At 45.9% G+C, this 13,657-nt stretch overlaps 1 protein-coding gene across 11 annotated transcripts in view; it reads right to left on the reverse strand.

The window, feature by feature from the left end:
* The window catches only part of ZFAT (zinc finger and AT-hook domain containing), a 248,322-nt gene that overhangs the window by 84,776 nt on the left and 149,889 nt on the right, over positions 1-13,657 (reverse strand). For 10 of the 11 annotated variants that reach the window (XR_011493397.1, XR_011493398.1, XM_070481648.1 and 7 more), the window contains one exon: positions 7,569-7,707. Coding sequence is in view for 9 of the 11 variants with exons in the window: in XM_070481648.1 (XP_070337749.1) it covers positions 7,569-7,707 (139 nt within the window). In the remaining 2 variants the exon portion in view is untranslated. Of the gene's footprint in view, positions 1-7,568; positions 7,708-9,250; positions 9,371-13,657 lie in introns of those variants that run through there. The other variant, XM_044781158.2, reaches the window with a different exon arrangement.

Raw genomic sequence — 13,657 nt, forward strand, 5'->3', positions numbered from 1 at the left:
GGTTAATCCAACAAACACTTTGCACTCTTTATTTTACTACTAGTACCATGGCCACCATTGACAACAACAACAAGCACATCTTCCCTTTATCGGGCAGTGTACTGTGTCCGACACCTCATACATTAAGTCACACATTCTTCACAGTAGCCCTGTGATACAAGCATGACCAGCTGTTTATATGGAGGTTAAGATGGTCAAGCAATAGTTCTGAGATCACTCTGCAAAGCCAAGAACTCAATCCAAGTCAGGCTAACTCTAGGACCCACAGGCTTGACCCCGGGCTGTGCTGCTGTCCAGTGTGACTTCTGTGCATTATATAACAATACCGACCACATTCTCCAGCCAGATCTCTTCTTCCCGGGCTTCTGTGACACCACTTATTCCTGGTTCTTCCACCAAGCATCCTTCTGACTCAAATTCCTGTACAGGCTCCTTGTCCTCTGCCTAGAGCGCCAAAGCCTCTCAAATGCTCAGGCCCTTCTGCATCCCTGATGTGCACATCCAGTGATGTCCAGCATTTTCTCTGGCATTACTAAGGAGCTTATACTTAGGCAGTGGAAGAGCTGAACTGAACACTGAGTGTATCTCAGGCTGCCATGTTTATTTCTTTCTCACTGGGGCACTAAGAAGTGAGTAGAGGAATTCTGTCCTGATGACAAGCTTGTCTTGACAAAGTATATAAGAACCAGACAAATCTCACGCAGATGCATTGCACACTTTAAGCATCTCCCAGATCCAGTTACGATGTGCTCGATCTCTTGCATCAATTCCATGTCAGTGGAGTCTAACAGAGCATTGTTCTACGATTGAGGTTTCTTGTCTATCAGCTTGGTGGTGGGTGAGCCCCCCAAATAGCCATTAGCAGAAACGCAAGGCAACCCAGATGACCAACAGCACATCTCCTCGTACCTTCAGCTCACTGCGTTACAGCCTCCTGACACTAGGAGGGCACAGGACAAAGGGTCTGACAGAGACAGGGGGCAGACTCAGCAGAAGACAAGCAATAGGCTCCAAATTCTAAACTTCTAGAATATTCTACAGAAAAGGCAGCTCAAATAGATGCTATTTTCTGAAACTCAAACACTCTGCACTTTTTTCTTTTATTTAGGCAGAACCAAATGGGCTTATTCTTTCTTGGCCAGATTAAACTTAGTTTTAAGTCTCCTTAGTTATCACTTATTAATCATCTAAAATAGTGTCTTTTCCTTTTAAAACCCTCCAAGGTGTGAGCACTTCTGCCTTTTCTTTTGGTTAAACTGATGCTGCTTCTATAAAGACTTAATATGAGGCAATGAACAAAAGCAAACTATCTTAAGGTTAAACTTCGGCTGTATTTAAAGTGAAATGAAAGACTCCTTCTGGGGTACTCTTTAATGGAAAGTAATTTAGGGAGGAAAACATTCTTATATTACGTTTAAATTAAAATTAATATGATAATACCCCCGCGTTAATTAAAACTTCAACCTTTGCCACGGTGACTTTAATTAAAGAACAACAAATGAAAATATGTAATCTAGACCAAATGTATAACTCTGCCAGTTAATTGACATCAAAGCCGAGAGAAATTAATTTCTATTTCAATTCATTAAACTCTTAGGCAGTGCACAGTAAAGGTCGCCGGAAGACCTGGTGGATTCACTCACAGCATTGAGATTAAGTGCACAGTGTAAGAGCTGCGAAGCTCCAAGTCATGACTTCCTCATAAGGAATGATGCACCAGGCAAAGGAGAGAATTTCAGGAGCAATTTAAAAATCGATCTTGGCATCCTTTGCTCTTTCTGGAATGCAATATATTCCGGAGGGGTTTCAGGCATTAAAATATTTGCGCTCCTTTGTAGTGGCCAATGTTATTGAAAATTCAATTTCATTTCTAGTAATATAACTCCTGGAGTGGCATGGAACACTGGGTGGGGCGGTCAGAAGACCTAATTGGGCACTTGCTCATGTGACCCGGAACCACTTCCTTAAACTCTCAGGGTCCTGGTTTTCTTTAAGGTTAAAAATGCCAAAGCTCATATCCTTAAAAAAATCCCTGCAGTAGGCAGAATAATGGGCCCCCAAAAGTATTCACACCCTAATCCTGGAAACTGTGAACATGTTACCTTACAGGGCAAAAGGGACTTCAAAGATGTGACTCAGTTGAGGATCCTGAGATGGGGAGATTATTCCGGATTATCTGGGTGGACCTAATGTAATCACCAGAGTCCTTTGAAGAAGGGGGCAGAGAGAAGGTCATAGCAATGCAACATGAGAAAGACTCTATTAGCCACTGCTGGCTTTGAAGATGGAAGACGGGGCACAAGTCAAGGAATGCTGGGGCCTCCAGAAGAGGAAAAAGGCAAGAAGACAGATTCTTCCCAGAGCCTCCAGGAGGAGTACAGATTTGTTAGCAAACTTGACTTCGGCCTGTGAGACTCATCTTGGACGTGTGACCTTCAGAACTGAAAGATGATAAATTTGTGTTGTTTTAAACCACCACCAAGTTTCTGGTCCTTTGTTACAATGGTGAAAGGAAACTCACAGGGGCTACCGGGTAACTGGCACAAATGCAGCTCAACTACCAAAGGAAAGCGGGTACAGAGCAGTTTGATTTTACGATATTAACAAGCAAAATAGGGAATTGGACTTTGCTGACATTCTCACTTGTTGCTGTCTCTTAATTCAGTGCCTGCCCTGGGGTCCAGCCAGAGCCCCAGCACGGAACCAGGAAATGCGTTCAGGGTAGTAATCAAGTGGGATCACATGTAATAAGCACTGAGGGAGGGGGCTCCTGGTGACATGCATGCTGTTAGATAATTATCTGGCCATGGACCCAGGGATATCAGAATCCTGTCTCAATCTCAACCCCTTCCCGTGAGATCCCCAAGAAAAATAGCACAAAAGAAAATATAGCAAGGGGAAAATACGGTGCATTTTGTTATTAGCCAGGCCAAAGTCCCGAACCCCTATGAGGATCACTTGGTAAATGGAGCCTAAACAAGGTCTCCACCATCCCTCTTGGTCCCCTCACGCACTCTCCCAAATCTTGAGACCTGAGATCCTCTGGACAACCACAGGGAAGTGGATGAAAGAGAGCGAGGTCCCAGAGTCAGCGTCCAGTCAGCTCAACAACTAGACCTGGAGACGGAGAAATGAGAGCAAGTCCACAGCACCCGTGTGTGTAACCTCGCAACATGTGATCATGGGACCACGAGCAAAGGTGAACCAATCAGCATCCCAGAATAGGACCATGCCTCCTCCTTCTCCTCTCCCTTTTTAATGAGTGCAAACTGGAGACCAACATCAGGGGACATCAGTCTGTCAGTGCTAAGGAACCAGACTCTGAATCTGGAGCCGGGTTTGGCTCAGCCAGCTGCTCACATTGTGGCCTGGGCTGGTCATTTTTCCTTCCCTGCATTTCCCCATTTTAAACCAAGAATGATGATGCTAACCTCACAGGGCCTTTGTGAGAGAGAAGTTAACATACGAAATAACAACCAATAACGCAGCATAACACCACATCACAGGAAGCATCTACCAATAATGTATGGAACCTGGGCCCTAACAAAAACAATTTTAAAATAAAAATGTCGAAATTCAGACAAATGAGTTTTCTCTTACCTGATAGCTTCTGATTTTCTTCTATACTATTTTCCCTGAATCTGGTGTGAAAAACTAAGATATGAATATACATCCAGGGTACACATGTACACATAGTGACAGTCTGTTAATATAGTTCAAAATAATGCAAAGATTTTAGCAGATGCCACAAACCAAGCCTTCTCCTCGACTCTCCTCCTCGCATTGCTTCTCTTATCTCAATACCTACCCCCACCTCAGTGACCTCTAAGATCGGGGGCCTGAGAGAAGAGCCAGCACCCGGGAGAAGCAGCTAATTCTCCTCCTGTGAGCAACACGGGCACTGTTGAAAGGAACGCACAGTTTCTGTTGCAGAGTCAGAACCCGGAGCCGTGGACGAGCTGTCCCGCCTTTGTCCCCAATCCAGGCAGTAGGAACAATAAATGCCACCATACCCCAGTGCCTAGCACAGTGTCGGACACACAAGGAGCTTAGGAGATAGGTGGTGAAGAAGGGCTCCGGGACAAACATGACAGCACATTTGAACCATTCATCAAGCCTTCATTACACAGCAGGCATGGTCTGGAATCTGAGGGAGTAACATCTGATCTTGGCAACCCGGTGGGCAGGTTTCAGCCCCTCCTCTTTGGAAGATGTATAACCTGACATTCAGAGGAGTTAAGTAATTGGTTCAAGGGCCAGTGATCAGAGACCCCAGCCTCAGGTCCATCGGACTCCCAACCCTGTGCTTGTGCCAATAACCTGGAGTGACTTGAAGGAGTGCCTGGAGGTCACCGGAAAATGACCAGCCTGCTAGGTCCCATCTTCACCTCGCTGTGAGCTCCAGGAGTGAGCAAATAACTTGTGAAGCTTAGCACCAAAGCCTCTTATGCCTCTCACAACCTGTGATTTAGTGGACCAGCTCTCGAGCTAGCTTCACCAGCTGTATTTTAAGGGGAGGAAAGGGGCGGGCCCAGTGAAGCAACACAACGTGAAGATGTGTATTTGTGCATGAAAATGCCTCAAATCTGTATTAATGAACAAGCGATGGGCTGAGAGGAGTCAATAAGAGGTTGTCCGATCTGCCATCAAAATATCAGAGGTACATAAAATATAAACAGGGGATAAAACATTTACAAAGCATTCAGTACAAGTCTAATTACCAAAAACTGGAGTTCTGAGGGAACTGGTGCATCCTGAAGGGGCCCCGCTAGCACGTTGCTGGCACTGTCACCCCTGTGCCCTCTCGACCATGGTTGTGCTGGAACTGGCTCACATTTCTTCCCAGTTCAGTGACAGCACATTGGTAGCTTAAAATTGGCCATGGTGGAAATGCATCACAGAGGTTGCACGTGCAACAGACCAACACCTCCCTCCCAGCCCCTGGGAGAGCCAGCAGTTAAACACTCACAGAACACACAGTGGGTGCCTGAGCCGCCCTCATTCCAGGGGGCTTCCGGAGCACGCTGACAAGATCCCAGACGCCATGGAAAACACCACGGTCCCTTCCCTCACAAGGCTCCCAGGAAGAGAAACATGTGACCTGGGAACGTCTCAGCCGTTTTGGCCGTCTTCCCTCCCTCCTCTACAGCGCTGTGCATTGACACTCTCCCCAAAGCCCGAGCATGGTGGGCAGGAGGACCCTCCTCAACAGTGCACAGCTCTGCCTGTGTCACATTACGACACCGTCTGAACAGAGGTGATGGACAAGGAGTCCCTGCACCTGGATTAAGGAGACCGTACCATCCTTTTGAGAAAACTGCATTTTATTCTTGTTCTTTTATTATGTTATCTTTTTAACACACATCCCTCTATATCAAAACAAGGAATTATAAAGTCCCATGAAGATATTTTTTGATGAGTGAGCAGAAGAGGAAAATAAAACCAAGTGGGAATGGGGAGAATTACTTAAAATTAATCAAAAGAAAATGAAAAATTCCAATGGTATCAAATGACAAATGACTCAGCATTTCCAAACACAGCAATTTTATATAGTCCTGCCCTCTCCCTCCATTCCCCTTCCCCGTCCCAGATATAAGAACAGTGTGAGCTTTGTGCTCCCAAGATTTCTAAGCTATGCTCATACTCAACCAGCTATCTGATTTCAGAGACTGTTCTCTGGCCAAAACACAATGGCACAATATCTCTTAAGAGCCAGGAGATATTTAGTTGCTTCCTTCTTCAATATGTCCCTTGAAGGGGGCATAGGAAATATATATATAAGATCAAAAATACCCCTGCAAAGATTAAAGCTGGAACCCAGACCCTGCCAGGGAACGCCAATTGATTATGGAGAGTCTTAGAAAGTTAACTGAAAATTTAGGGCATGAAACAGTTCGACCTCAGCACATTCTTTGCAAGGCAATGATGAAAGTTTGGAAGCACAGAGCAATGATAGACTCATCAATCAGATCCCCACGCCTGTCCCAACAGCCACAGTAAACGTCTATTTCCTGCCAACCCAACCCAAGAGTGTGAAGGATGCTAAAACAAATTTTAGCCCGCTACTCCAGTTATTTACTGTGACTCCAAGGCAATCCATTCTCCCCTCTGTGATTCCTGGACAGGGCGGGCATTAAAAACAATGCAGTGGCTCTAGAGGTCTTAGATATTTTCAGAAAAAAAAAATACAAGACAAAGGAATGAAAATGTATTGAGTGCCAGAGACTCCAGTGTTCTCCCATCCTGTGAGATGGCTGCTATGAACTCCGCTCTTAGGTGAACAGCCCAAGGTGGAGAGGTTCGAGAACCTGCCCAAGTGGCACAGCTACAGAAGGAGGATGCAGATTTGAGCCAGGGCCGCGCCACTGCACATCCTGCTCTCCAGTTCCATGAAACTACGAAACCGCCGATAAAGAAAACACCAGACACACACTCCCTGCTACACCGGATGGACGCTTTAAAACAACCCTGAGTTCTTTATGCTGTTCATCTATTTGCGTGCAGCAGCCCTGTCACCGAAAGGGCTGAAGGATACGGTCAATTCCTCGTTTTACATGAAGATGCATTTCACGGCAATTACAGCAAGCAGAGCTTCACACTGCACAGGAAAACTCGGAACGTCCTCAGCTGCAGCCGAGTTTACAATCCCACAGCCTTGCCTACTGGGGGCAGGTTCCCAAAACTGTCTTCAGCTTCAAATAGTCACAGCACTCGAGAGAGAGCAGGAATTGACATACTGCACGCAGTAACCATTTTTCAGTTGAATTACTGAAGTGCAGGTATAAATACAACTGCATTTCTCCATATGGCAAGAGCGCATGAGCTAAACCCTCTCAGGTGGGAATATGTGATTATTTATTGAAAAAAGCAAAAAAAAAAAACCCTCAAACTTTCCTATAATATTAGAAGTTTTCATCCATTCTCCTTAGTTTAAATGTTCTAAATAGTCTTTCCTTTTCAAGATGAGTACGTAATCTGAGCACTCAATAAATATTTTTGGATAATCTAAACAAGCTCACCTATAAATATGTTTACCATCACATTATTTTTCATTGCAATAAAAGAAAAATCTGGAACCCCCACAATGTTCAACAATAGGAGCGTGTTTAAACAAAATGAGGTGCCTCTGTTTGATGATGTATTACAAAAAGCCCTTAGAAACTGTAATTAGAAAGACAGTGTACCAAAGGAAACAAAATGTTCATATTAATCAATGTTAAGTAAAGAAAGTAAGCCACAAACTTTCATTTACGCAAAATGTACGCATGGACAGAATAGAAGGCAGCACTGATAAATGAACATTATGGGGAGGCTGGTAAAACTGTGGATAAATTACTACCCTTTCCTCTTAGATTTCCATTAAGGTTGCTATGATATAATCCTGGCAATAAGTGATGCTGATACATAACGATGAGGAGGAAGATGACGACAACAATAATGACGATGAAGAATTAAAACACTAAACATTCAGAGATTGGGATTGTACTGTAGGATGTCACAGCTCTTCTCAATGGGGACTCGGGCTGGCAGGAAATGAGCAGACCCCCGAAGGGCAGCAGCCCACCTACCTTGCTGGATGAGTGCATCAGCCGCTAGCTCCCCAGTGCCCACGTTGGCGTATTCCTCGTTGGGGTGCTTCCTGTTGTAGTGTCGCTTCAGAGAGCCGGATATGTTGCATGAGTAATGGCAATGGGCGCAGCGGAAAGGCTGTGGGGACGAGGAGGAGGGATTAGGGACGGGGAGCCCCAGATAAGATCCAGCCCCCAGGGAAAAGGAAGAGACACAACTCTCCCCACAAGTCCTCCTTCACTGCTCTCCCATCTGTAGTATCTAATACCCTGAAAGCCTGGGATGAGCCCAAGGCCATCCCCTTGGGACACGCTCTAGAGGAAAACACGACCTCCGGACATTGAGTCCTGCCTCTGCGGGGACCAACCAAGTAGCCGAGCAAGGTGTCCCCAGAGGAGGAGGAGTCTCTGCTAAATGAGGTTGCTTTCATTTCTTTTCTTTTTTGTCCACCCCAGAATTTATAGTTCTTATTCAAGAAGATTTTTAAAAAAGCAACACATTAATCTATCATTTTTCTTTTTTTTAAGTGAATGTCTTTCAAAGTTGCTCCCCTTACAATTAACTCCCTGATGCATTTGCTTCTTTGCTAAATGATTTCGTCGATCATATTTACCTGCAAGCACCTACATATACACAAGTGTCAACTTCTCACTGTCCAATGTTAGGAAAATCCACCTGGTAAAATCTATTTCCAACTCCTATCTGGGCAAGACAAGGCACTTCCAGGATAAGGACACAAGTGGGTTGTGCAGCTTTGTCTGCCATCTTGCATACTGCTTTGAAGACTCATAAAGAGTAGTGAGGGGGGCCAGCCCAGTGGCATGGTGGTTAAGTTCACACACTCCACTTCAGCTGCCCAGGTTCACCAGTTTGGATCCCAGGTGCGGACCTACACACCACTCATCAAGCCATGCTGAGGCAGGCCTCCCACATACAAAATAGAGGAAGGCTGGCACAGATGGTAGCTCAGCGACAATCTTCCTCAAGCACAAAGAGGAAGATTGGCAACAGATGTTAGCTCAAGACCAATCTTCCTCACCAAAAAAAAAAAAAAAAGTGCTAAGGGGGTGGGGTGCCTGCTCAGGCCTCTTGAGGAGCCCAATAAGGCCTGGCTATCAGCTGGGCAAGGAATGTGCATCCAGAGCACTGTCATATCCCACACCCTTAGTCCTGGTCGGGACAATATCAAAACGTCCTTCCGGACCATGTACTGTACAACTGGACAGCTATACGAATCCCAGTTTTGCACTCAGGGCCCGTTTGCTAACACAAGCAGCTTCCTGGTCCAGCAGGAATGGAAGAGCATGGGGCAGCCCACAATGGCAGCCACACTCAGGGCACAGGGGATTCAGACGGAGCAAGTCCAACCGACCTCTGGCACTGACCAGCAATGGAACCTCAGACAAGGGGTGAAACTTCTCTGGGACTGAACTTCTTATCAATAAAATGGGGATAATCCTACTACCTTGTAAGGCTGTCGTGAGAATTAAATGATAGAACGTAAACTAATATTTAAGATGCCATAGAAAACATTTCTTATTGTTTTTATTAGCAACTGTTCACAACACTTGCTGTGCCTGTGGGAGCTGATGTAATATCGTGTCTATTAAGACCCCAAAAAGCCCTCGACTCCTCAACTGCCCAGTGCATCAGTCTTTCACCACTGTCACCCAGAGGAGCTACGTGGGTCTCTGAAGGTGAATGCGCCATCAAATGGGGGGAAACATCCTCTCTTCTTCGATGCTTTAATCAGCCCCGTTTTGATGGTTTCTCCCTCTCACGTCCACAAATGTGCTGAAGTCTTCCCATTGAGAGAGAGAGAAAGAAAGGAGGGAGGGAAGAAAATGAAAAGAAAGCCGTCTACTTGGTCCTTGTTTAAGTCACTGCACTCCTGGCTCTGAGGCCCTTGCCCAGCCCGCCCTCCTGAAGAGCAGCTCCTGCCCACGTCCAGGCCCTTCCTGCTCACACCTCCCTCCCTAGGCCTCCAGACCTCCTAGGAGGTGCTCCTGCAGGTGCAGTCAGTGCTCTCTTCTCAGACCTCAAACCCACTCCCTCCCCAGCTCCTTTAGCTGGCTGCCACCCTCCCACTGTGACATTGGTGACACCATGACATCACTATCACCAGGTTCTCCTTCTCGGGCTCTGAACTTTCTCAGTTTATTTTACTAGATCTGCTTCCCAGGCCCAAGGTGAAATGCTGGTTTTCTCCCAGGTTCGGTCCTTGGGCCAGTTATGTTCTGCCATGGTTCCAAGGGTCTTTTCCACATGTTGCTATATCTCTAGCTGGGATCTCTCCCAAACCACAGAAAAGAATTTTCAACTGTCTCTCAGGTAACTCCACAGGGAAGCTCTGTAGGCACCCCAAAATAAACATACACAATTCCAGACTCACTATCTTTCTGCAAAATCAACTAATCACCCAAAGACAGAAACCAGAGCGTCATCTTAGACTTTTCCTTCTCTCTTACTATTCAACTAATGACTGAGCCTTGCCTGGGCTTCCTTGGAAACCTCTGCAGAAACTGCCCCTGACCCTTCTCCATCTGTCACTCCAGCACAGAGAAAGGTGCCGTCCTGGCCTATAAAGGAGATGCTGTCATTCCCAGGAGGGCTGTCCTCAGAGAAGATACAGGGAAGTTAATCTAAGGAGCCAACCTGCCTGGAACCGTTCCCCAGGGACTCCACCCTATATCAAGGCCACACTCTGGTCCCAGATGATTTGTGCTACGTGGCACGTGCTATGTTCGGTCCTTCACATGAGAGAACCCTGTGGTTTGGCCCACAAAGGTTTATTAAACAAAAGGACCTGGAACAAAGGCAAAAATTAGTCAGACTTTCTCATCTGTCTACCGACCAGCATCTGAGACATCTAAAATGCCAAAATATGATTATTTGCAAAGTTAAAATAAAAGCTAAAACATTTTCAAGTTCTTTCATCTCTAAACAAGCAAATAAGATGAAATTATTTTTGGAACATTAGCATTTACACAGAAATCAAAAAGAACAACCGAAATGTTCCACTGCCCACAGTGGGGGGGGTCAGTGGGCCTAAGAGGCAGGAAAGGGCAATGAAAGAGAGGAACGGTCCTGCAAACAGAACTTCAGGCCAGAAAGCCAGCTTCATCCTTCTTGTGGCAAAGCAGATAAATGCCTCATGAGAGTTTCAGCTCCTTCTATTCCCCAAGCCTACTCCTTGGTAGAACTGCTAACGAGGAGAAAAATTGCCAAAATGTGAGCAGATAGGCGAAAAATGTACCAGTGAGCCCAAATGAGAAGTCAGTCTCTGAGCTACTAATTTCTATCAAAATCTTCAATTCTTGAAGTTGGATGGGACACTTTCCAAGACTGACTTCACCCCATCTTCCCTCCATGAGGAGACGTTCTTCTGCAGCCTGACAGGCTGTGACTTCGGTCTCTGCTACATGCAGGGAGGTCAAAACCGCACCCCCACCAACCCTGGGGGCTGGGAAGATAAACCTCCATGTCTCTTTCCTTCTTAGTCTTCTACTCCCTGACACCCATCCTAACCTTCACATGAAATCTGTCACCACCTAACTTCTACTCAGGATCTTCTCTCTGTAACTGTGGTAACTGAGCCGCATCAGGGCCCTTCAAACCAAGGAAGTTCAGACCTGTGAGGCGTTGCCACATTTCAGCAGGGAATTCTGCTGGGGCTGTCACAGGGCAGGAGACAGAGGCAAAGGAGAGGGTGGGCGACAGCCCCACGCTCACTGCAGACAGGAAGTCCGAATGCACCATGAACACTGCAAGTCTGGAGAGTTCATGTATGAAACAGATTATCTACTGACCTCCTACTGTGAGTCAGGCACTGTCCTCTCCCCCTACAGATATGATGAAGAATGGGAGAGATCTGTGATTCTCTCAAGACACACAAGTTTTTGGACTTAGATATCGCTGCAAAGATTAAATGCTATCTAGGCAAACTCAATCATAAAACTTGGTTTCTAAGTCAGATACTTGCAGAGAGCAAATGGCGCTCGATCTCAAAAGGGAAGTTATTCATTGCGAGATTTCGTGCCAGAGTCTGTCCGAGACTTAGAGGAAGATGGAAGCAGGCTGCGGTAGCATAGCTCCTGTGAAACAAGACATCAAGTTCTTCCTGTGGTCAAAACAGAAAGTGACTCAAAACAAGGCAGGGGACCCCTGCCATGCCTACTAGCCAGTGTTGCACCGGAGTTATTAAGTAAAGCGATCTAACAATAACTATTACTACTTTAGCTAACATTTACTGATAGCTACCCTACGCCAGATAGGTCTAAGTGCTTTGCATGGATTAATTCCACTAAGTCTCACAACAACCTCACATGGTAGATACAATTATTATCCCTATTTTACAGATAAGGAAACTGAGGTGCAGAATGGCTAAAGGAATTTGCCCAAAGTTTCACAGTCTCCCAGCCTGACCACTTGGCCTGCACTGGATTTGGGGCCCTGGGCCTGGCCAGCAATAAAGACATGATGGCATTTCCCAGTCACCATTATTCCCCAAGCATCTATCTCCCCTGGGAGCTCCATCGGAAGGGGCACAGTCGGGTATTCTTGTATTTCTTGGATAAAGGGCAGCCAAGATCTAACCTTTGACTTCACAAAATGGGAAACATCATGGCAGGCTGGGAGAAATGTAGGCAGTTCCTGGAGTATGGCAATGAGACAGGGATTGATGGAAGTTGAGAAGATGATGCAGCCAGATCACAGTGGGATGTACGCTGTATCAGGAAAGTAACTTTCGGCAAGTCTCTGGCAGGCGTCAAACAGGGGGGTGACAGAGCAACTTCACATTTACATTTATCACTCTGCAAAATAACACAGGTGGACTTGAAAAGAACAAGACGGGAGGCAGGGAACCAAGTGTCCAGTTGTTTCAGGGGTGTAGACAAGAAACATAGAGGGCCTAAAATGAGAGAGCAGAACAAAAAAAGTGGAAAAGGAAGAGAGGGTTTAAGAGAGATGGAGGAGGCAAAATCAGCCAGACCTGAAGACAGAGATGCTGTGTGAGAAGACAGAGATGGAGAGCCTTAAGGAGGACTACCAAGTCTCCAGCATGGATGACACAGGGGGAAGGCATTCCGCCAGCTGTGAAGGAACTTCTATGGACAATGAGAGAGAGGGTGAGAGTACACAACTCTGCTCATCTAAGAGGGAACGTCCAGAAAAGTGAGTGGAGACATGAGTCGAAAACTCAGAGGAAAGTTCTGGGCTATAGATACAGATGTGAGCACAGGCAACTAGCAGATGCTCTAAGACAGAACACACCATTGTATGAGAACGTGTGAAGTGGGAAGAGAAGCAGCATTTGAACAGCACCCTGAAGACAGGCAGAAGATGAGCCAATGAAGAAGGACAAGAAAGAATGACAGCAGGTAGAAGAATCAGGGCTGTCTGGAGGCACAGAATCTAGGGAAAAATGTGCTTCCTGGAGGGAGGATGACAGAGTTGACTGCACTAAGAAATCCAGTAAGATAAGGCCTAACAAGTGTCCACTGGACCTGGTCTTTGGGGAGGTGGGCACCAGTGGCCTTAGTGAGAAGAGTTTCAGTAACACACTAACAACAAAAGCTGGGTCAAGGAGAGAAGACAAGGGGCAGGGGCTGAATTCTGGGTCACGTTTCAATGATGCAAATCATCAACCTTTTTGAAAAAGGGCATCAAAGGATCTTTCTGAAAAGGTACATTGAAGATCATCGATTTGAGTTGAAAGAAAAATTGCAATTGCATTTGCTGAGGCTGAAACTCCTTAAATTCTCAGACTTACGTCAAGAAAGCAGGTAAAACAAACCTTTTCACAACTTGAGGATTCACTGTTCTGCTTCTTCAAACAGAAAGGAAGAAAATAGAAGAGGACAGGAAGTCCTGTCTCATATGTGAAATTGGGGTCAGAAAACTTGATTAGAAGACATCTAATCACATTAAAGACAGGCTAATCCAATTTCCCATCGGCATCAAGAAAGGGACTTAGAGGAATGGTTTAAAACAGAGAGAAGCCGGTGATGACGTAATACCCAAGGTCATGACACTGGTACCCAATACAAAGCACAGGATGGCTCTCCAGTAAAAGGAGAGGGTGCTC

The sequence above is a fragment of the Equus asinus genome, chromosome 12 (genome assembly GCF_041296235.1).
Source record: "Equus asinus isolate D_3611 breed Donkey chromosome 12, EquAss-T2T_v2, whole genome shotgun sequence".
NCBI classification, from domain to species: Eukaryota; Metazoa; Chordata; class Mammalia; order Perissodactyla; family Equidae; genus Equus; species Equus asinus.